This window comes from Glycine soja, chromosome 11 (assembly GCF_004193775.1).
Source record: "Glycine soja cultivar W05 chromosome 11, ASM419377v2, whole genome shotgun sequence".
NCBI classification, from domain to species: Eukaryota; Viridiplantae; Streptophyta; class Magnoliopsida; order Fabales; family Fabaceae; genus Glycine; species Glycine soja.
Window position 1 is genome coordinate 39,492,874 of NC_041012.1, and position 24,394 is coordinate 39,517,267.

The 24,394-nt window shown below is 32.2% G+C and overlaps 2 protein-coding genes across 6 annotated transcripts; both read right to left on the reverse strand.

The window, feature by feature from the left end:
- Positions 1-17: 17 nt before the first annotated feature.
- Positions 18-10,565, reverse strand: LOC114376025. 5 transcript variants are annotated; one of them, XR_003658882.1, is made up of 10 exons: positions 10,289-10,565; positions 7,688-9,351; positions 7,223-7,580; positions 6,170-6,254; positions 5,097-5,153; positions 4,326-4,385; positions 4,026-4,241; positions 2,070-3,578; positions 551-1,126; positions 18-459 (listed from the first exon to the last, which is right to left on the reverse strand). XR_003658882.1 is itself a non-coding variant. In XM_028333924.1 (9 exons), exons 2-9 carry the CDS (start codon positions 9,162-9,164, stop codon positions 668-670), a joined length of 4,221 nt encoding a protein of 1,406 aa, XP_028189725.1. In that variant the 5' UTR covers positions 9,165-9,274; positions 10,289-10,565; the 3' UTR covers positions 18-667. The 5 variants fall into 5 exon arrangements, 4 of the variants coding, with proteins under 4 accessions (XP_028189725.1, XP_028189723.1, XP_028189726.1 ...); XM_028333924.1 differs by having other exon boundaries at positions 18-1,126; positions 7,688-9,274; XM_028333922.1 differs by having other exon boundaries at positions 18-1,126.
- Positions 10,566-16,229: 5,664 nt separating this feature from the next.
- LOC114377513 lies at positions 16,230-17,545 on the reverse strand. The gene is made up of 2 exons (XM_028336053.1): positions 16,756-17,545; positions 16,230-16,426 (listed from the first exon to the last, which is right to left on the reverse strand). The coding sequence occupies exon 1, from the start codon at positions 17,353-17,355 to the stop codon at positions 16,768-16,770; it is 588 nt and encodes a 195-aa protein (XP_028191854.1). The 5' UTR covers positions 17,356-17,545; the 3' UTR covers positions 16,230-16,426; positions 16,756-16,767.
- Positions 17,546-24,394: the final 6,849 nt, after the last annotated feature.

Consider the following 24,394-nt stretch of genomic DNA (forward strand, 5'->3'; position numbering starts at 1 on the left):
ACTTTTAACAAAAGTGATGCCAAAGAAAGGTGTGCACTGTGCAGGCGAAGGCAAGTCCAAAGGATGACTTGCCCACATGTCATTGGCACTTTCTTGAACATTACTTGTTGGGACATCAGAATTAGTGAAGAATATATAGTTAGCTCTATACAATTCATCAATTCCACCATGAACTAGGAGACAATGGACGCCCGCATTACAAAATTTTGAACATAATCTCTAGTGATTATGAAAGAGTCAAGGCCAATTTTGCCTATGACCCTCTCTCACAACATTATTTACAGAGACAATATCAATTCAACCATTGCGAGTAATTGTACATATTTAAAGTATCAATTCTTGGTGAAGCACCCAGAAAACATGAAGGATCCCCATTAAAATACCTTGGGGAGAGGGTTGTCCCTCCTAAGCTCTGGTTAACTGCCATCCAGCAATAGCAACAAATATTAGATGCCAAAGCTACAGCCACGAACAGCAAAAACAAGCTCAGTTAGTTCAGATGGTGCATCAATCAACAAACTTCAGCATTACCATCATGGTTTGAACTTACAAAAAGTTAATCATATTTGCACTTCATTTGCCAGAAAATTTCAATCAAGATTGCCATCATGGCTCGACTTTTCAACAGGCAATCCTATTTGAACCCCATTTGCCAGAATTACTTTAATCAACCATTTTCATGATTACCATCACGGCTTGATCTTTCAACAGTCAATCCTATATTTAAATTTGCATTTGATTTGCTAGAACGCTTCCTGAGTTTTCGTGGAGTGGTAGACACATGAGGACCTACACTTAGCTGATGCACCATGTCTACAGTATGTCTCTCCTCTCTGACAGCTTTACCAATTGAAAAGTTTTTGGAAGCAGAAGCTTCACCAAGCGTACTCTGTTGAAGTATGGCCTTTGAAAGCACAGGATTATCTGCCATACATGAGTCTAAACTTAGCCATGAAGAATTACTTCTGTCATCCTGTCCCTCATTAGTCAAAGCAATATTTAGTGTAGTACTATTTCTAAGGAGACCACCATCAACTTCAGTACCATAATTTGCCCTTGGTTCACATGGTTTTTTCATGCAATCCATATACTTTACAACATTTTCTTCAGAAGAAATTGGGACCTCCTAACAAAACAAAGTTAAAAGAAAGGTTACAAGGGAAGAAAGAAAATAAAAAATTAGCTGAGAATATGAATTATCTTCACAGTAAATACTTGGCATGATACAGGACTACAATGAAAAACCACAAGTGTAAAGGTTCTACCGTTTAAAAATACCGGCTCATAATGCATCAGATAGTTATGAACCAAAAAGCAACAAAAACAAATAGGTAATAGATTGATGAAGAACACATCTATTGATGCATAAAGAAATTAGGGAAAAGCAAAAACTGAAATTCTCATGCAAACCAATGAATCAACTAGCTATTTAGAGTTTAGATATGGGTCAGACAATGGAGCTGAGAGCCTGACAAGAATAATGTGAATCTCAAATTTATATAATGAATTACCATCCAATGAAGGCTCCACAAGAGACAAATAGGTCCAAATAGGTAATTATATAACCTCTCAATGAAGAGCTCAAACAAAAAGTTTAGTAAAGTATGTTAAAGAGTTTAACTCAATACAAAAATTAGTTAGTTTAATAGTAAAGCTAAGGAAAGAGGATAACATTCCTAGTTCAACATAAATTTTGGAAGACAATAATATCCCACCCTATTTACTTTGAAAAAGTGTTTCCGGTTGTTGTTTTTACTTTTAAATATAAAAATGCTAGGTTGTTTTCATTTTTTTATTTTCAAAGATTTGTATAACAAACAAGGGAATAAATGTTTTTGTAATTAAAAATGAAAACAAATTTTTTTCTCAAACTAAACAAGTCTTTCAGTTTCTATTTTTATTTGGAAGGTTGAAGTAGCAGCAATAACTATACAAGAGAAGATATATGTTTTTTCTCCCTGTTATAAAAATTTAAAAATTGTATTTCTCCTCATTTATAAAATTTGTAATATATAAATACACGCATGAACAAAAACTAAAAGCAAACTGAAAAGATATAAACCATATACCTTATTTTGAACCTCAAGAGCTTGTTCACAGCCAGAACCATCCTCTCCTTCGGAATCTGTCATTTCCTCACACTCAAACTCTACATGTTCTTCAATATCTTCCTCGGAATCACTTAACTCTTCCTGCTCCATCACTATCTCAGGATGAGACTGATCACCAATATCATCTACATCATATCTGGTGATGTTATCACTAGAAACAACCAAAGGGGCACTTGAAGCAAGCTCACAACTGCCAGCTGAAAGATTTTCAACACCATGCTGACAATAAGGAGCAGTATCCTCTTGAGGTTTCATCGATGTTCCACTAATTGCTACAGTCTTCTTGGACCCTACTGGATCATGTGCCTTTAGCTGTCTACTTTTCACAGATTTCTCCCTTCCAGATACAGAACTTAGGTGAATCTCCAAGTCAAGTTCATTGGATTTGTCATTGAGGCCAGAAGATCTATTGGCTATAGCCTGCACACCACTATTAACCAGTGACTCAGGCTGAATGGCATCAAAACTTGTTGGTGACTGTGTATCATCAGATTTCTGCAGAAGTGGATGAAAATCAATGCCTCCAGATCTTAAAGTGGAATCCTTTGACTTTAAGGACTTGTTAGCACAATCAATGTGGCTTTGTTGCTGTGAGCTATGGAAGAGACTCAGATTTAGTTGGGGTTGGCTTCCTGAGAAGAAGCTGAATGAACTAGAAGTACCAGAACTAAATTTCAACGGACAATAAGGCGCATTGCCATCTTCAGTGACCTGGAACAAGAGAGGATGCATCTGGAGATCGGTCCTGGTGCCTTTTTCTGCCACAAGAGATTTGCCTTCAACAGTTTCAGATCTTTCTAATTGAGAGCCTGTGACACTATCTTCCAATGTAGGTCTTGCACCTTTAACAGGATGAACATTTTCAGATTTCTCACCATGAGGAGTTTGAGATGCAGAATAATCTTTTCTACAAGCAGCTACACCAGCTCCAGGAGGATGAACCTTAGATGTTCCACACTGGAACCCTTTAAAAGCTGTTTGAGAAACTACACGAACAGATGGAGGAAGATTTACGGGCGGCAAATCTGGTGCCAATTTCACCAAGTGAGCATTATGTGCCCTCCGAGACCGATAGGGCCGACAATAGTATTTGGAGCTAGAGGTCACGTCAAAAACAGGTTTCTTAGGATTAATGGTGCTAGGAACACCTTTCATTCCATTTCTCAAATCAGACATGGTATGAAAAGGCTGAGGAAGCTTGGATACAGATGGTAATGCAGACTGATTACCATTCTGATGTGGAACTTTTCCACTTAAACCATAATCATGAGTACCCCTATAAAATTGAATATCTTCTTGAGAAAATGCATTGTGAGCAACATTTCCTTCTCCAGATGTAGTGGAAATGCGTTCGGGATAAGTAAGAGTAGATGTGTCTGGCCTCCAATCTGCCAGAAACGCCTGGTGGACATACGGGACAACTTCTGAATACATGCACTCTGAACCAGCAATTTCAGCATCACAATCCTGCAATAAATTCCAAAAAATCCAATAAAAGTAAATCCAAAATCTGTGAATCATAATTCTCAATAACCCATAGAAAAGCCAGAATAAGCTATGCGGCATGCACTCAAACTGGTGAAAGATAAACTGACAGTGTACTGGTCTAGAGGTGAGATGTTTCTTACATGTCAAACACACAATTAAGAAATGTTAGAAATATATATTAGTAAATGAATAAGCACACCCTCAATTTCCAATGATTTATAATTTCTTATACACGTGAACAAAGATTTCATAAAAGTAAATCAAAAACTGTATATTGTGCATCTGTATGTCACTAATCCTAAGTCCTTCAGGTAGTTAACAGAAGCAACATTTAAAAGAACAATGATGGCATCTCATACACATGTAAGAGTAAGACCAGGGAGATAAAATTCATCACATGTTTCTAAGCTTCAGATAGTAAAAAACCTCTTTATCAGATATAGCTCGCCAACTTTCTAATGCCTTCGACTTTCTTCTGTTTGACTCATACAATCTCCGCTTCTCCCTTTTTGATGCATCTATCTTGTATGACTTTTGAGTGCCAAGAGCAATGCGCCACTGGCGTGGAAGCAAGGATGGATCTCGATGTGGAACAATATATTGCCATACTAACGTCCAATCACATTTATAAAGCTTAAGTCCCTGTGTATTTTTTGTCATACATTAGCAAGTCATAATGCTATCTAGCAGACAAATTTCAAATCCAAAATGCAGTTGAAATATTACCTCTTGAATGCATGCTATCTCCTCTGCAGTCAATGGGGAGGTTTTCATTCTCCGAACAGCCTGTATAGAGAAATCAGGCAAATGATACCAAGCATTATTTTCATTAAATTATTGAGTATACTATAATATGGTTGCATATATGCTACAAGCCTATAAATACAGAATTATAATATACATATAGGCTATAAAGTGGAATCATCTGAGATGTACCAAGAAAGTGTGTTAATAACCTGTTGAGAAGTCATCTAGCCACTAAGATAAGGATCTAAATATCCAATTTCTTTACAAAGTCAAAAACAATATTCTTGTAGAATGAGCCGAATAAAAGTCCTATGACTTTCTTGTTCCACAATATATACACATAGGAGATTTATCTAGTGTGAAGACTTTTTATGAGTGAGAGGAGAAAAACACAATTATATAGTCATATATGGATGGTCAAGACTAAAAGCAACATAAAGTCACAACCACTTATAAAATGACACATGATTTTTGTGTTTTAATTTTGACCATTCACAATAAGATGTAATGGTCAATATTTGTCCCTCTCACTCGCATAAAAACAGTCCTCTCGTTTGATATGTCTCCTATATATATGTAGCTAAAGCATGGTGCCTTTTTATAACCACTGCTGTTTCTTCTGTGTTTTCTGTTAAGGGATACACCTGTTTCCCTATCCCAGGCTTCCTTGTGAGTTATAGGCATTTGAAGGTAGGCAAGTAGAGTCATCAAACTATGCAAATATACATAGGATTAAGTATATAGATTTACCTTTATTGGATTCTCTGATGCTTTTGAAGAGCAACGATTCTTCTGCCTGACAAAAATCTGTAACCAGAGCATTCCCTTTCATATTAGATAGGTAGCAACCTTCACCACCATATTGGAATTGCTGAACTAATTATTCAGCTAAACATTCCATTTCAATTCAAACACTAGCTAAAAGAAAGAATGCTATTCATAATCATGATGACACTTCAACATCATGAATCAACCCCACCCAAGCACTGAAATGCTAAACGTGTAGGGTCTTCAACCTAATAGCACAATGTTAAGAGATAAGAGAAAGTGTATCCAGGACATTACTTCAACAACTAAGGATGCATTGCCCAACCAATGAGTAAAATAGTATACTATGCCACTTATAACAATTATTATTAAGATAAAACCAGCTTTCCAAAGCTGTAAACACAGTACACAGTCTTACTATGTTTACTGACAAATTATATTGTTTTATCTTATTGCTTGTTAGAGTAAAAAAAACTGCCAACAGCCAGGCACCGACTCATTTACTTTGGTCTTTATTTTTTTCACTCCCTTGACCTGCATTTCAAGGAATCTCACTGTTGAGCGTAGTACTTTGCAGATACTTAGTTTTGCTATTTCTTCAGCCAAATGATGTGTGGCACATAGAGCCAAAAAAATGGGAAGTAGTAACAAATATAAGCCTACCCTGCATTTGTTTAGAGGATCTCTGTCCAATTACTTCTCAAGGAGCTTAATAAATCTAACCAACAAATCACATGCAATCCACGTAATCATACAACTTTGCATGGTTACCAATAAAAGAAACAATTGTGATTAAAATCTCAAGATTACATTGGTCTCTTTCTTTATAGAACCATAAGATTGCTCCCATGGTAGGGAAAATATCTAAATGAAGAAAAGTATACTATCAAAAACTTAACATACATGTATCTGCCAAAAAAGTCAGTCCATTCACTATATCACAAGCAAGAACATGATAGCAACAAAAATAAAATGAAGATGCCTCAACAATCAAAATACAACCACGACAACCTCCCTAAAAAAAATCCTCAAAAGAAATATGCAATAGTAGCTACCTGATGCTTAGTCTTGCAGGGAAGAAAACGTTGTTGAATTGCTTTCCAGTCTGTATTATATTCCATTATCCCCAAGGCCAGTAATCTGCAATAGAATTAAAAGGAAGAGAAGAGAACTCCATAAGCTTGTCATACACAATCAAGATAAAAGTAGTAATAAATCCAAAAAATGCATACTATCTAAGCCAACTATACTGTATAAATTAGTAATGAAACAAAAAAATGCTCTTAGCTTCAACAAATTAAACAAAGTAAAGAGCAATATGCTTGAACATACTCTCTTGCATACATACACATACTTCAATGTCAATTCAAATTTGATCTCAAAGACCAGAAAAGTTGGGTGTGTATGATGTATAGTATACATTAAAAAAACATATGGTAAAAAGAAAAGATCCTCATTAAAAGGAAAGAGTAGAAAGGGTACAAAGAAAGAGAAATATGCTTGAACATACTCTCTTGCATGCATACATATACTTCAAACATAGGACTAACAAATAACAAAGAAAGAACATGTATAGCATCAAATTCTAAAATGGTATCAAAACCCAACCTAGATATGTTATAGGGTCACACGCATTTGTCTACACTCTAGATCTCTATTCCTAGGCGTGAGAGGGCATTGCTATTATTAGGCCACCCGCATTTGTCCACACTAAGATGTCTAGTCCTAGGCATGAGGGGGTGTTAAGATCCCACATCAACTAGAGATATAGACAATGTAGTCTTTATAAAGCTTTAAATAGACTTCACTTTACAAGCCACTTTTATGGGATTAAGTTAGACCCTAAGCCCAAGTTCTAAGATCTGCCAAGGACGCGTGCAAATTTACACAGCATAGCATGTTTCACAAAAAAATTTAAACATAAAAGTTCAAAAGTTTTGTTTGAGACTTTAGGCCTCCAAGCAACCTATAACCTACCTATCTACATCACACAAACATATCTAAACATAATAATTGAAAATGCTAAGCAAACAGAATAAAGATCAAGCATTTTCATAGTAAATCATTTAATACAGTTGGTTAGCAAAAAGAGGAGGCATGCAACTTACTCGTCCTCTGAATCAGTGAAAAGTATCCTATTTACAACTGCAGCAGGGGGTGGCTTATGAGGGAATAATGCTGGATTGAATAAGGCCAAAAATCTTTGAGCCAACTTTGCAACCTCCTTCTGCACCAAAGCAATTGACTGCTTCTTTGTACTTTCAACAAGCATAGCAGCCAATGTTTTCTTAGGTCGTTGTTTCCCAGTTGAAGGTGAGACTGCATTAACTGCTCTAGAGATGGTTCCCCTTGAAATTTCACCATTAGCTTCAGCAACTGGTGAAGAAACAGGAAAGAGAGGTTCCTTTTGAACAGGTGAATCACTACTACCAGACTCAATATATCTCTTTCGAAACTCTTGGGCAGCTGTAAAAGGAATTTCACACAATGCCTGAGTATGCAGAAATCATTCTTAGAAACCAGTACATAATAGAAAAGCAGGAAGAAAAATTAAAATCTTTAATATGACCTACCAGAATTAATGTCGTCTACATATCTTCTTATTAAATCAAGAGGAGAAACATCCAAAATAGATAGTACAGGGCCTCTTACAAAAGGAACCCAGAAAGAACTTTCAGTAACTTGGAAACCTCTTTGCCTGTTCAAACCTTCAGAGGATCTCTGATTGGATTGAGAAAGCCACACATTCTGTGCATCCTGTGGAGGAGAATATTCTATATTGCACTGGGCCTGGATGAATTTTGAGCCTCCGTCGAACACAGATGAGCAAGCAAAAGATGGAGTAAAGCAAACACTGGGATATGGCACTCTTTTCAAAGCTAATATTTCATCACGTTTGTGAAGCATCTCAAAAAGCAAACCTTGAACCTGAGAAGCAACCTGTTTTTGGGAAGGTTCAAGAACCGATAAAGAAAATACCTGAATAAGAAGTTGTACATGCTCATGTATCAAACAGTGCAATTGACCAATCTGCTGGGGAGTAAACCCATTGACAAGACCATTTCCTGAAGCAGAAGATTGAAAGCTCAGTGTAGCATCAGGAATCAAACCTTTCCCTGAAGGTAGGGGCCCGTTAAGCCAAGGCAAAATGGGGCGCAGTGGCCTCTTGACTTCTTTTAATATTTTCTTCTCATATTGGGCAGAGACTTTTTGGCGCTTATTTTGCCTAGTCTCAGGTCGTCGTCCAGCTCCATCATACTCCTTTCGGGGTTTTACTGTTGCATTGTCGTCGGCATCACTTTCTAATAACTCTTCAAGTTCTATCTCAAAGTCTGCATCATTATCCTCATCATCATCAAGATTTTCATTTTCATGAGTTAAAAGACCATCACCATTGCCACCCTGTAAAACAGCTGCTAAAAATTTTTTATACTCTTCTTCATCATCAGCATTTTGAAGATCATCATCATCATCGGTCTCTTGAAGAAAAGTCTCAAGCTGATCAAGTGTAAAACTTGCAAGTGAATAACGAGCTCTGGTGCGCATACAGATAGCATCCTCATTATCTATGTCTATTACTGGACTCCAGGATTTTGTTTTGTTACTTAGTTCTGTTCTAGAACCATTACCATCAGTTGCACTAGTTAGGTCATTGTGCTTCTCTTGATTAATCTCTGACTGAGAAATCATACTAGAAGATTGTAAAATAATTTCTTCCTCACCATGTTCAGTATCTACAACAGTATAGATTTGCTCCTTAGTAGTTACCTTTGATAACCCTGAACCCCCAGATGGCCCACTAGTGACAACATTACCATCCAAACCATCAACTTCAGAGCTCAAACTTGAAGATGCTTCTTGTGAAAGAGTTTCCTTTAAAAAAGGGTTAAAATCTGCATCTGCATCTTCATCTTCCTCCTCCCCTTCCTCCCCCACTTCTTTATCCTCCTCAGGTTTCAAAGTCCTTCCATGGCTATCAGAAGAAGAAAGTGCATTCTGATTCATGGCAAGGTCAACTTTGGCTGACTCTGAATTTGAACCTAAAGGCATCTTAAACAAACAATGTATGGCTACAGTTTATTCTTGAAATCTTCAGAAATATTCAGAGGTGTGTGCAAATGCCAATATCCATGAGATGGAAGTTGGAATGACTAGAGACCCTGAAGAAAGCAAAAGCAGTAGTAAATACAACAGAGAGTGTCCAGTGCATGTGCATACATCTTCCGACTCGTCACACCTAAGATGAATGCAACAAAATTGATTTCAAATCAAATTCCGAATTTATTGAAAACTCAAACGAAATCACAGGATTAAAATAATAATTGACAAAAAAAGATAATTTTTGACATTCCGGAAATTTTATAATTTCCTAAAAAACACTAGTTGATCTTCGTTCTTATTAGCATCCTCCAATCAAGCAGGTAAAAATTAAACTAAACTAGGAAGACATGACAAAAGAATAATACAATCACAATAGTTTAAATGTCACAATTGATCTTTTATGAGTTTATCACAGTCTATGAGAAATGAGAAAACTTGTTATTGACAAAATATACCAACAACAATAAACAAAACCACTTATCCAACATTGCATAATTGTGGACACAGATTTTGTTGATTTACTTTATATAGTCAATGCACTTGCTTAATTCTTCGGTACCCTCCCTTCATTCCTTTAGAGGGAAAAATACACGGTTATCCTTTCTCCAAATGAGAGATTAAGCACGATATAAAAATCCCTAATAAATAATCCCACTCACAAACAGGAAGTAAGTAATGGCACTTAACAACGACAAGTTGAGGAAATAATCTTTGATCACCCTTCCTCTAATCACAAACACTTAAAAGCCTAATAATTCCCACAAGCTAGAACTCTAAATATCCAACAAGACATCAACGCAGCCAAAACCCCAATTTTAGAAGACCGGAATCTCATAAAAAAACAATGTGATTTTGCATTGCCAAAAAAACTAAATCAGAAAGCCAAGAGAAATTTATCAAATCCAAGCAACACCCGAATTGTGATTGATCAATAACAATTTTCAGTGCGATAAATAAATAGTAATTAAAATTGGCAACAAGGGAAGTTGCAATGCTTAGAACCCTAACAACCTAGAGCAACTTGAACCTACCAAAAAAAAAAAAACTGACGAAATTGGAGGTGAGGAACGCACGTGTGGAAGCGAAGAGTTGCGGTGGGTGAAGAATTTGCGATGCAAAATGAGTGTGCCGTCGAGGAACAGGTCGACAAAGCAACGATCGTAGCGTGCGAGTACTGTACGACGCTGCGTTTTATGGTTTTCTGGGTTTACGGTTTTGTTTTCTCCCTCCCGAATGGAAATTTTTCCAGCGTTTTATTCCTTTGCGTTCGTTCGCTCGTTTTCTTTTCTTCTTTCCCCCCTTCTGAATGTCATCTTCGGGCCTTCACAGATCAAAAAACGCACAAGCCCTGCTAATGTTTATTGCTTTAATTGTGTTTTTTATATGTAACTTTAAATATGTTTTTTTACAAAACTTTAAATTTGTTTTTAAAGCTAAGAAAAAAGTGAATTGTAATTTTTACTTTTAATTTTAATTTTTTGTTATATAAAATATAGGCATTGCTAGTTAAAAAAACTTAAAATATAAATATTTTTATTAAAAGACAAAAATTAACGCTATCCATATACTATGATTTTTACATTAAATATTTTTCTTATTTTTTAAACAAGACACCGGTTAGTAACAGCTTAAAATATATATTTTTTGACAGAAATATGTATGATTTTTACATGTATTTTGGGGGAGGGATGATGGGAAAAAGATCTTCAGCATTTCTTACATATGTATGGTTTTGAAAAAATAAGTTATACTCTTAATGTGAATTGTGTTCATTTTTCATTTATTTTTTAAAAATTGGTTTTTTTCAAAATTTCAGAAACCAAAGAAATAATGAGAGAAAAATAGAGAGGGTCGTTCCAAATAATAGTAATATACTATTATTTTAACAAACTTTTAAAAATACATTATTTATTATTAACTATAATTTCTTAAGAATCACAAAAATTTACGGATGTCATTTCTCATCTAACAGGTTTCATAGTGAGAGAAAAAAAGTTTCACTCATAATTTTATATTTTCTAATAATTTTTAATTAATAATAAAATATATTAGAATAATAAGTATATTAGAAAATGTGTTACATTTTTTATTTAATGGAGTAGAATCATTTCTTTCTAACATTTAATGACTTGTTTAACATGATAAATAAACTTATATTTATGAATATCATCTGGCATTCGTCTCAACTTTGAGAGATAATTTTACTTGCACTACTAAAATTGAAAACTTGTACGCCAGCTAAATTAAAAGCTTATAAGTTTACTTATCAAATTATATTATTATCTAGTTAAACAAGCTTATAAACTACTAAAATGGTTTATCAAAATGTATTTTTAATTTATTAAATTTAAACAACATTTGATCTCTTAAATTTTTTAGTCAATAAATTTTCTTCCTTTTTAAAAATAAAGCATATTTAATCTTTCTGTCTATGTTTTTGTCTTATACTTTTAATTATTATTTCCATTCAAATATTTGAGTGTTTATAATAATTTAGGACATAATGTAATTCTAAAAATTTAGAAGTAAAATGTTGGGCTGACCATTATTTGGGTTGGGTTGAGCCCATTTAACATAAATTTGGAGCTTAGATGGCTAAGTTCAAAAGGGATTTTTGAATCCGGTTAGGTTGATTCCCCCCGGAAGCTGCTATTCTCACCTCAAAATTGCGATTTACATTCCTGTGTGCTTTAAATTTTGTTTTTCCAAAAATATATCTTTCACATAAATATGATTGTGTGGACAAAATAGTGAAAATACACAACAAAATTATGTTACAGATGGAAGAGTGCAAAAAAATACACAATAAAAACGTGATTATGTTATGTATTTTTTCAATGAAATTATGTTTCTATTGTGTAATTTTTTGAACCCCTCTAATAGAATCAAAACATATTTTTATTTTGTTTTTTTTTACAAAAAAGAAAATTATAATCAATTATAGATATAAGTTACAAAAATTATGACTAAAAGTGGATTTTAAAACGTCCGTTATATATAATTCCAAAGAATAATTTAAAGATTTATTAGTAAAATTAAATGAGTACACCAAGAATAAAAAAACGAAAATCATGTCTAATGAACATCAATCTTTTGGTTTGCAAAGTTATTATTCCTCTCATAAAATAAATAACTTTCGAATGCCCAACTAATATAATCTGCTTTCATAATAATAATAAGGCCTAAATATGTTTTTGCTCACTAATAAATATTCATTTTTTGCATTTGATTCCTAATAAATTTTTCCTTCAGCTTGGATCTCTAATATTTGAAAAAATTTGTCGCAAGTCCCTACTGTTAGTTTGAAACTGCTATCTGCTTATGTGGTCGTTAACCAGCCACGTAGGCATCCGACGTGTGGTGACACATGTAATATTTGTGTGGGTGGGATTCCACGTTGAAATTTTTTTTAAGTAAAAAAGACATTCATTCACGTCTCTCCATCCAACGGTCCTCATTCATTCCTTGATTCAATTAAATGTGTTCTCTTCACTCCCTGAGTTCCCTTCATCTTCACCTATTCTTTTTCCTCACAGCTTCAACAACCTCATTATTTATCACCGCCAAATCTGCAACACATTGGAGCGACACGCAGGCTCTTAAATACCTAAAGAATAACCTTGACCCCTTCCTCCATAACTCTAGGCTTGTGCCTTTATTCATGGGACTTCTCCCTCAACCACTATTACAACCTCTTTAGCAACAAGTTCACATGCGACTTCAAGTGCAATGTCGTCATTTTGGGAGCCACCCACGTCATCGAACTCACTCTCGACCCAACGGGTTACACAAGCCCACTCATCATAAACCATCACCACCACAACAACAACAACCTCTCATTCATCCAAACCCTCAACCTCTCCAAGAACTATTTCTCAAAGATATTTGACTGAATCAAGCAATGAAACCGTATGACCTTTTTCCCGTCAGCGATGCACCATGCATTCTCCTCGTCGTCATTGCCCTTAGCGAGCCTCGCAGTGGCACATGCCTTCACTACCTTGCGAAATTCCTTGAACTACGCCACGATGCGTAGTGTGTTCTACACCTTAAGAATTAGTTCGACCCGACCTGGGAATGGCTTAGGGCCCCAACTTGTGTGGAAGATGATTTCGACAACATTGTGCGAAGGGTGGCCTTCGAGAAGTTCAATGATGCCACGCGACAAGGTTGTTGTTGTCGTAGTGCTGCTTTGAGAACGTGTCTTGGTGATTTGTGCTTTGAATTCATGTTTGGTTGTTTGATGATGGGTATTTCAAGCTTAGATGTTTGGGGGTGGTAGTGATGGCTTTGTTGTGATTGGGGTTGTTGTGGTTTTGAGCATGGTGATTTGCGCTTCGAATTCAAGTTTGGAGTAGAGTTGTGACTGAGGTTGTTGTGATTTTGGGGGTGGTGGTGATGACTTTGTTGGTGATGATGAAGAAGAAGAGAGGTTGTTGTGAAAATGCATAAGGATGCTAAAGAATGATTGCGATGCCAAAGGGACCAAGGAAAATAGAGAAACAAAAAGATTGAAACCACACAATAAAATGACATTATTTTTTACTTTTTTATTTATAAAAAATCATACATTTAATCCTAATCTGACAATAATCACATGTGGCATGTCTATGGCCAATTAACAACCATGTAAGCAGATAATGGATTCCGACTAACAGCAGAATCTCAGACAAAACTTTTTAAATATTAGGGATCCATTACAAAACAAAAATTTATTAGGAACCAAACATAAAAAATAAATATTTATATACCAAAAATATATTTAAGTCTAATAATAATAATAATTAATATTTTGTTGAAAGCATGTCCTACCTTACAGAACAAAATCCGCCTTCGAAGTGTTTATCCTTTTGTTTCACTGGTCAGGACTTAGCCATTAGGTGCCTAGAAGTATCTATAGTTGCGACATTGATGTGGCTCGACAATCACCTAATATTTTATTTATATTAAATTTAGTATGTTTTAAAATTAGTTAATTTTAAAAAATAATAATTTCTTTTTGACAAAGTTTTGGAATAACTTTTTTAAAATAACAAATTCTTAAAAATGATGAGTCCCAGATTAATAATGAAAGCGCAGAATCTATGGTCCAAAAGCTAGGGGACTTGTGAGCCCAACATAAAATACTCGCTTCCTTTTTATTTTGGTGAAAGGGAGGCACAACCATCAGGCTGCTAATGTTGTTCACTCTCTCTCAGTCTTGGACCCAAGTGAACTTGTTTCAATGCTGTAGGCATCATCCATCACTTTTCCATTGAAAGCATTGAGAGGGCCCCTTTGTCTATGTTCACAATTTTTTGTTCATGAAATAAGATAATTTGGTTTGGATTTGATGTTTTTGGGGGAGGATTGTCAATTAAAAGTTATTGAATACATATTATGATGGAGTGACATCATTATTGCTTTTAGATATAAGGCAGATTTTAGGCTAATTATTGCACTCGTTGAACTTGTAGCATTGATTGGCTTCATTTGTTTGTTAATTTTGTAGGGATGGGCTTTATTTAAATATTACTACCATCTTTTAGTCACCAACATAACATTGCTAAAGAGCTTGTGTAACAATATTTTTTGCTTTTAAAATAATTTCATTTTTTAAAATTAACATAGGAAAGTTAAAAATGGACGTAATTTTTTTCAAAATATTAAACTATTGTAAAATACAAATATTTAACTAATGTAATGTTGGTCTATTATTTAAATTGATTTCAAAATCACGAGTTAAAAAGAATGACAACAGATATTCGTTTTTGTTATTGCTCCACGAGTAAATACATGTATAAGTGTTATTATCGCCTCAAAATCTTTTACTAGGTACCTCTAAATGAATTTAAATTACTACCTCAACTATATAAATCATTATTATTTTCTCTTATTTGAATTATTTCAGTGTTACAGTTAAGTTATCCAACCCTCAATGGTTACAAAATAAAATAAATAAATAAATATCTTGCTCATGTTGCACCTAATAATTTCCTGAGATGAGATATTATATTATAATTGCATCGACGTTAACTGTATTTTTAAATATAAATTTTTGTTTTCATTGGTAGGTAGACGACAAGATACATAGAAAATTATCATGATCCAATTACTATTAAACCTCAAATTCGAAATACAGGAATCAATACATAAGTTTACGTGTGTGTGACGGAGAGTGAGAGAAAGAGACAGTGATTGTTTTCATAATTTTTATATTAGCAAGTAATATATATATATATATATATATATATATATATATATATATATATATATATATATATATATATATTTCTCTTTAGCGCATGTTTAGTTCTACATTTGAGACTATCAGACGTGAGTCAATTATCGGCATCATTTTTCCTTAATTTTTTTTTTGGAAGATCCGAATTTATTTGACACAATTTCATTCGAAAATGAAAATTTGAGGTAAAACCAAACAAGACGGTTAATTAATAAGTATTATTGGTTGCCATCATATTTATCCAAGTCAAGTATTATTCTGTAACAAAAAGTCTAAAACATTATTTATTTACTTTAATCGTTAACCTTGGTGATTTTGACTTCCACGACTCTGAAATCTGATATACAAAATTTTCATTATGATATGAAACACCCCCCTCTCGAGTATATATTATTACATAAAAAAAAAAGAATTTTGATAATATTTTTTCTCCTTGACAATTTGGGTCCTTATTTCAAAAAGGTAAGTGCAAGAACTTATGTGATTCTCAGTATTTGCACAAGAGCCAACCAACCAAAGTGGCATTGAAAAACTTTTGCAAGAAAACGGTGTTGCTTGTCTCATTATGGGCAAACCGTAATAATACCATTATTTTTTAGTTTTCACAAAACCAATGATTAAATTAACCATAAACTGCTTTCAATATGCTGTGGCCTGGTGGATTAACTGGATATCATATCTCTTTACGCTTTTCGATTCATCATCTTCCGTTTAATTATTCGTAAAAATTCCTTTTTCTTTTTCTTTGACAATAAAATAAACAGAAATTAGAAGACCCAATTATCCAAAACTGAAAATAAAGTGGCCTTGGCCGGAAAATATCTTAATCATAATTCACAAATTATCATTTAAATTACATGCTAATCAATTATTGCGGCTCAGGCTCACTGGCCACTGAGTTGGACTCTCTTCGGCCGAGTCCACTCAGCCGAATCATCGCCCAGAACAAAACCAAAACAATCGTCTTCAACTAACCATCACTTGCCACCTGCTTAACAACAATAATTATAATAAACACAAAACTTAAATTCAGTTTTATAAGCATGTTTAGTACCGTTCATTGATTAAAATTGAAGTTCTATTTTAATAATTTATCATAATAAAAACTTTTTATTACGTAAATTATCAAAACAAAACTCCAATTTTAATTACAAAACTGAACTAAAATTACTTACAAAACTATGTTTTGTCTCGCCTTTATATAACAGACATATATAATGAACACTACTGTGTTCATTCATTTGTCTGTATTTCTATTAAACTAAATTTGATATATTATAATAATTTTTATTACAGTAAACCCATGAAAGCCCAAACCTGAGCCCGGTGTTAACCGTCGAACCCGGTCTGGCTCCACACGGCATCACGAACCCGGCTCAAGTCTCGGCCCTTCAACGTGCGGCCCACTCCTTCAAACACCGAGTTAGCCACCATCGTCTGGCTACGCGCCAAATACTCATGCGGTGGCACCATCTCCGATTCGTCTTCGTCGTTGTAATCGTCGTTCAGCGAATCGACCGAGTCGACTCGGAGTATCTTGCTCCAGTCCGGCACGTTCATCGGCGCCGACGTCGCCATGTGCCGCACTCGCGGCGTCGACGCCATCTCTTCACGCGCGCGAAACTGGTGCACGATCCTCGGCGACGCGCCACTCGCCGGAGCTTCAAAAGCCAGAGACAGCCCACCCACGCGCCGGTGCACATCCGTGTCACGCGGAATCCGGCGCCGGCTTCCGCCGCCGTTGCTCATGGCGGCGAAGTGTGGATCCCACTCGCGTTCGCCGGCGTCATCTCCGGCGCCCCATACATCCTCTTCCCGAAGCTCCGACGGGTTCACGGCGGCGGAGCCTTGGCTGTAAGCATAGGTTCCCAAGAAGCGCTCGCTCCGGCTGGTCGTTAGTTTTCGACCTTTTGCCATATGCGGTGGCGGAATCGTTTGCGGTGCCGCCGGAGAATTGAACGAAATAAATTAGAAACCTTTATTTTCTTAGTTACTACTCTTACGAGTCCATTGCTCTTGTGCTTGAGCTAGGGGGCACATAGGTGCCACACTTCCTCTGTATATATAACCTTTGCAATTTCATTTGAATTTGAGTTTCGGGTTCATTTTGTCTGAATTTACTCTCTGATGTAATGTTATAGTGACATGGAATTTAACTAATGACGACGACAGAGTTAATTAACGTTGAAAAAACAATATTATTATTATTGTTACGTGTGTTGTCGTTAATGGCACGCGAGTGTGGTGGAGCGTGGGGGTGACTCGCCGATTTTGTGTGTGTGTGCTCTGTGCTGTGCGTCTTCAACGAAACTTTCTATATTTGAAAATGAAAAGGTTTTTTGCCATTTTTAGGCCAAAGAATTAGAAGAGAGCCTTCGCTCATTTTTTTTTCATTGCGGTCAAAACAGAGGAAAAAGAAAGATGCAGAATATTAAGGTTTTTTTTTAGTGGTCTCGTTGTTAAAGACTTCTATTTATGCTAATAAAGCGAATGTTATTTTTTTATACTTTGTTTTTAACTTTGACTTTCTATTTTTCTTTATTAATCCTTGTTTGGAGGGCATGTTTTTTTTTAGCGTAAATCATGAGATTTTTTATACAAGACAATTCTATACAAAATTATTATGAATGAGAAAAAAATATTTCTGAAAATAACTAATGCAACTATATATTTACAAGTCAAACTCAAATATCCAGTTAAGTTATAAGATTTTTTGCTAGTTTGATTATGTTTGACAAAAATTGATTGAAACATTAATTAAATTTTTTAAAATTAACTTATTAAATTATAAATATTCGATAAAATTAATTATTGAAATAGTTAAAAATATAAAACGATAGAAATGACATATTTAAAAAAAGATAATAAGAAAATTAAATAAATATTATAAAGATAAAATGAAAATCAAAAATAAAATATTAGAAATTAGAAACTAATATTTTAAAAAATATTACTTCAATTAGTTTCAAAAATATTATTTCTAGAAATAAAATATGAGAATATCATTCTTATTTGATAAAAAAATGTGTTTGATTAATTATAAAATTAGTTGATAATATTTTTTATATTTCCAAAAATAATTAAGACATATGTTTGATTTTTTTTAAATATACATTATAATTACTAAAATATCTTTATGTTAAAGATGCTTTTTCATAAAATAAAATAAAATTTTAACTAATTTTATAGACATGAATACAAATATTGCATACTTGTTAAAAAAGAAAAACAAATTCCTTCAATGATTTTTGTTAAGAGAGGACTAAATTTGTCTATTAAAAGAGAAAAATTGAAGGGAAAACAAAAAAAAAATTATAAATAAAATTAATGAGATTTGATGATAAATAAAAATTGACGCATCAACACTAATAACACACAACATTAGTTGGGTAACTGTGGTCTTTATGACTATGTACTTGATATTTATGTGTTCAACGAAAAAAAATCTAATTCTTGACTTGTTTTTGTGTCTTTCTTCGTCTTTCATACATTACTCAATAGTCAATAGACATAATTATTGTATATACTTATTATTTTTTAAGAAAGGAATTTAATATATTTTTAGAGTATAATTTTTATATATTATGGTGTAAAATAGTTTTATATTATTATTTAATCATAAATTAATCGTTTAAATTATTTTAAGATAATTACTTTAAAAATCAATAAAATTATCACATACTTATAATTAGATAAAAAAAAATTACCACGTTAATACATAACTTTTTTTTTCTATTTTGTAATACATAATATATTATAATTAAAATTTACGTGGACTTCACTAATTTAATAATAGAATCTTCCCGGGAGGAAATGAAACTTAACTCATTTTCATAGAAATCACATGTATATTTGCTCAAGTAAAACAGGATAAGTATGAATAACAAAATTCTTGTATGAATGTATAACGCAATTGTGTATTTATAAGTTTTGATTAATTATATAAAAAATATATTTTAAAAAAATATTATTAGTAACTTTCTTATTAAGTATCTCAAAGAAAAATAATGAGGAAAATGTATGAACAAGAGCTACGGAAAGAATCATTTGACTTCATTGTTATGGTAGATTATGTTATTAAAATATTTGGGAAAAAGTAAATGAGTAGCTAAATTTTAAAATTATGACTTTAAGAATAAAAAATTTATATGTATATATAATACAATACAATTTTTTATATTATTATTTAATCACAATATCTATTTATAATAAATTTATTGATTTTATAATAATCATATTCAAATCCATAGTAAAAATATTTTTTTCATCCGTTTACAATATAATTTCGTTTGCCCTAATAATGTATGTTTGTTTATTTTATTTTATTTTAATTTCTTCTACAAATAAAAGAGTATCGTGTTTGCTAAGTGGAGTTGCTAAGATACGTGCACGTCCACGCCGATTCTGAACACCGATGGTATAGATTAGAAGTGGACTACGCCAAGGTATATTATCGTGTTTGATTGACTACGCCACTGCATTACTTACTCTAGGAGGAATAATTTAATAAAATAATAAATATCACTACCAAAAAGTATTAAAATGTAATAAAATTATTCACTTATTTTACTTAATGATTTATATATTTTGAAATGGTTAAGAGAAGTAATGAAGTTATTTATTAATTTTCTTCACTTCCCAGTCAGACACCCACTATGTGTGTTATTTATTTATTCATGTACAATGGCCTTATGAATGTTGTCTCTATCAATGCCACGTGGGAACACAATGACAGGTTGTAATTTTTTTTCCTTTGAATAGAAAATAAAAAGGATTGCAGATTGAGGAAGAAATCTGATAACGATGGCAATGACCCTGAGTTTAACCTCAGCAAATAATTGATGCTTTGAAAGATTAGAGCTAAACTAATCAAACTTTACTGTCACGTAATGCCATGGAATGAGTCTTAAAAAAGCAGTCTCTAAGACCCTGAATCTGAGTTAGAAATAGATTTTTTGGTAGTGGATACCAAGAGATTTGATTTTTTTGATTTACTTATCAGAAAATAATAATCTAAGATAAGTTAATTTGACTAAAAAGTATACAAATAAAGATATATTTATTATATAAAAATAAAAAATGAAATATACTTTTTAAACTAAACTAAATATAAGCATAGTTTTATGAATAATTTTATTTCAAATATCTCTTTCCTAAATTAATAATAAAAATAGGTAAAATTACACTTTTTTTTATCTTATATGTTTATTTAAAGTTCAATTATACCTCTTGTTAGAAAAAAGGATTTTGGATTGAAAATATAAATTTTTTTATATGATCATTTAATAACAATTCATCCTACATTTATTGATTTTTAAAATAATTATTTAAAAAAATTTAAACATTAATTTGTAATTAAATATCATTGTAAAATTTATATTCTGTATATAGACATTAAATTCTTATTTTTATCTCAATTTTGAATTGTTTCTGACATTATGATGTTGAAATTGTTGGTTGAGTTTTACCTGATAATCAATTATAACTTAAAATGTTATCACTTTTTTTATAAAAAAAAATTGTTATCACTTTAAACAAATTAATAAATAGATAAATAGATAACTAAACTGAAGCTCAAGAAATTAATATAGAGTATAGTTATCTTACCGAAGAAAGTGAATCAAAAGAAAATAAAAATACAATGAATAAAAAGTAAAATGGCTTGTAAAAAAAAGTAAAATGATTTTTAGATTATTTGATAAAAAAATCTCTTTCTTTTATTTATTTCTAATAAAAGAAAAAACACATAAAAATAAAGATAGCTTCGTCTTCTTATTATATAAGCAAATTAACTTCTTTTTTTCTCTTCGTTCAGTCCAAAATCGAACGGATCATATAAAAAGGTGGGTCTCACTTTTTTTTTCTTTCTGTTTCATCCTTCCTTTTTAAAAGCTTACCAAACCTTAGAAGATAACAGTTGTTTTTTCCCATTTCCGTTCCATCTTTTTTTTTCCTTGTTTCTCGGTTTGTAACAAAATAATAATAAGATTTTTTTTCCTTTTCTTTTTAATTTTTGCTAGCACTTCCTCTTTAACTTGTTTTTTTATATTTAATTATTGATTTAAAATGGGAAAGCTTGAGTCAGTATTAACGTATGTTTTCTTTCTTTCTTTCTAATATCATTTGTAATTCATGAAAAAAGATGAGAGATTTGAGATAGGGGCTGGTTCTGCTTCTTCTTCTTCTTTTTATTTATTTATTAAATAACATTTACAATTGATGCAGCAAAATAAAAACAACGAAGGAACAAAGTCGTCAAACATAGTGCAAAATGAAAATTACAATCATTGGCTAAGGAATTAAACACAACAAAAGTAAAACCACCCCCGTCAATTCGCTCTCATTTGTTTCAGTGGATTCTAATTTATAAGTGAAATCAGAACAAATCATACGTACTTTGCATTCTCATGCTTCCCATTTCTCAAACCAAAAGCTAAGTTAAAAAAAATAATAATGGAAAAATAGCAATGGTGAGGAAGAAAAACAAAGAGAACGAGAGAACATTAAATATATTATGTTTTTTATATTTTAATATATGATGTTCAATTGTCAATTAAAGCTCAATTAATAATGTCAATATATATCACATTTTTTTTGTATAACTACCTTTTAAAAAAATAAACATTATAACTAAAAAGGTTAGACGATTAAATAATATATATATATATATTTAAATAAAATAAAAATATATAGTTCACGATTAAATAATATATATATATATATATATTTAAATAAAATAAAAATATATAGTTCATGAGCTAAAATTAATTTCTACATTAATTAATTTATAAAATTTCTTTTAGTTTTTAAAGAAATTATACAAGAGTTTGTACAAATTAACTAACATATAAGTTAAATTTAACTTATGAAAAAATTCATTTTAATTTTTATTATTATTTTATTTTAAAAGTATTTTTAGAAAAATTTACTTAAACCAGCATATTATTAGTTTGAGTGATAATAAATTTGTTCTCCTTAAGTACTATCTCATATTTAAGTTTTGTTAGAGATGAACAAAACAATGATGGAGATAAAGAAAACTGTGACGGAGAAAAAAAAATTCACTAAAAGTAATAATTAAATTTTTGATAAAGATTAATATTAATAAATAGACCTTTAATAATTTTCAACATGAAAATCTATTTTTTGTCGGGCAGGACAAAAACCATTGTAAGACAAAGTATGCAGGATCATGGTGGTTCTGTTACGAATGTGCGGTTTCGGGTGTTCCTTGGTCGTGCTCTGGGGTTCAGGGGTACTGTGCGACAAGGCTGCTACACATAGAAAAAGTTCCAATTTTGATAAAATATAAGGGTGATGTTTCAACGAATAAAGTAATAATATTAAAAAAAAATTCTGTTTAATTTTAAGAAAAAAATAATTTTTATTATCATAGTTCATAAAATATTAGATTATTTCACACAAAAAAACATATTTTTGCTTTATATTTTTATTTTTCATATCTTATATTTTTTTAATAATAAAAGATAAAAATGGTACTCTCATATTTTCTCAAACCAATTATATCTTTTACCTTTCGAACATTTTCTCTCTTGCCTATTATTGGATTAGGGAGTTCTGACAAATTTCTATGGGCCTTAGATTGTGGAGTAGGCCGCGAGTGGGTCACACACACAATTTTCACCGTGACAGGAGGCCCCATGGGAAGTGGTTGCATTTGGCAGGAGTGGGCCAGGGCCCAATTCTGCCTATAGTTGGGACCCATTGGAGCAACCAAGCATCCTATGCTGTGTTTTAATCCCATCTTTTTTTTTAATGATCATATATGTCTAACACTCCTTTTTTAAGTAAATGAACATTTAATCTCAAAAATTATGTTTTGCTATCACTTTAGCCTTCACCTAAAAAAAATCATTTTAGTATTTAGATTAGGCAAAATTAAAAAGAAAGTTCCTAAAACTCTAATTGGTTTCATTAAATCTTTAAATTTAATTATTTAGTGTCAGTTTTGATCTAAAAACATATGTTATATGTTACCTATTACATATAACTTTGGATTAAAATGAACCAAAAATTAACCTTTTAGAATTTTTCTTCTTCATAATTTTGTTAATTTTAGAGAATAAAGGGACAATGAATCATACTTTCAAGTCTAAATTAATTATATTAAAGAAACTTAACTCAGTTGATTGAAAAAAATGTATAAATTATTATAAATTTTTTTATATTTATTTTTGATTCTTACAAATAAAAAATAATCTTAAAATAATTATTTTATTTTTTGAATTTTTGAATCACACGTATACGGAATTGTCTCAGCCTCAAGATTATTACACTTTGTACTTGATTACATTACACAAGCATTTGGCAGTTGTAGTGCTAACATGGGTGACTGAGGATAAATTGAATCAGGTAGCAAAATTGGCTTTGGCGGCTCATAATGGAATGGCCCACCAGCTTATTATTAAAATAATCCCATATCTTAGGAAACCTCACTTGTTTCTTAGCAAAATTGCAAGTGGAGGAATGACACAAACAAGGTAGAACAGTCCCAAAGACTTGACCCACAATTATGTCATCTTTATAAACAAAAACAGCCAAGGAACTACTACAGTCGGTGTTTAGTTATGTCAGCCATTATGATGTTTTCAGAGGATTCCTTTGCTGATAAATCATAGTATTATTCTCTTTCCAATGAATAATAATATTTCACTTTGTTATTACTACATAAGTACGATTTAAATAGAGATGTTTTGGGTGAGTTATATTGATTTGCAGAATCAGAATCAGATTCTCACCTGTTTTGTATTAGGCGCCACCCTAACTTGCGTAATTAAGCAAGGAGAATTAAAAATATATACAACAGAAACTATACTATGATTTTGCATGTGATATCATGCTTTCAAGATGGGTTGGATTGGATATACTTGTTTGTGACAGTCTGAAAAAATCAAATTACATGTACCATGACATATTTTTGGTACTAAGCTAACTT

Bases quoted from the DNA above. Each gene is read 5' to 3' on its own strand.
- LOC114376025 (XM_028333924.1), bottom strand. From the start codon at position 9,164: ATGCCTTTAGGTTCAAATTCAGAGTCAGCCAAAGTTGACCTTGCCATG. The intron at 7,581-7,687 runs GTAGGTCATATT...TTCCTTTTACAG, and splicing joins TGTAGACGACATTAATTCTG to CTGCCCAAGAGTTTCGAAAG. The intron at 3,579-4,025 runs GTTTTTTACTAT...AATTTATTGCAG, and splicing joins GAGCTATATCTGATAAAGAG to GATTGTGATGCTGAAATTGC.
- LOC114377513 (XM_028336053.1), bottom strand. From the start codon at position 17,355: ATGGCAAAAGGTCGAAAACTAACGACCAGCCGGAGCGAGCGCTTCTTG.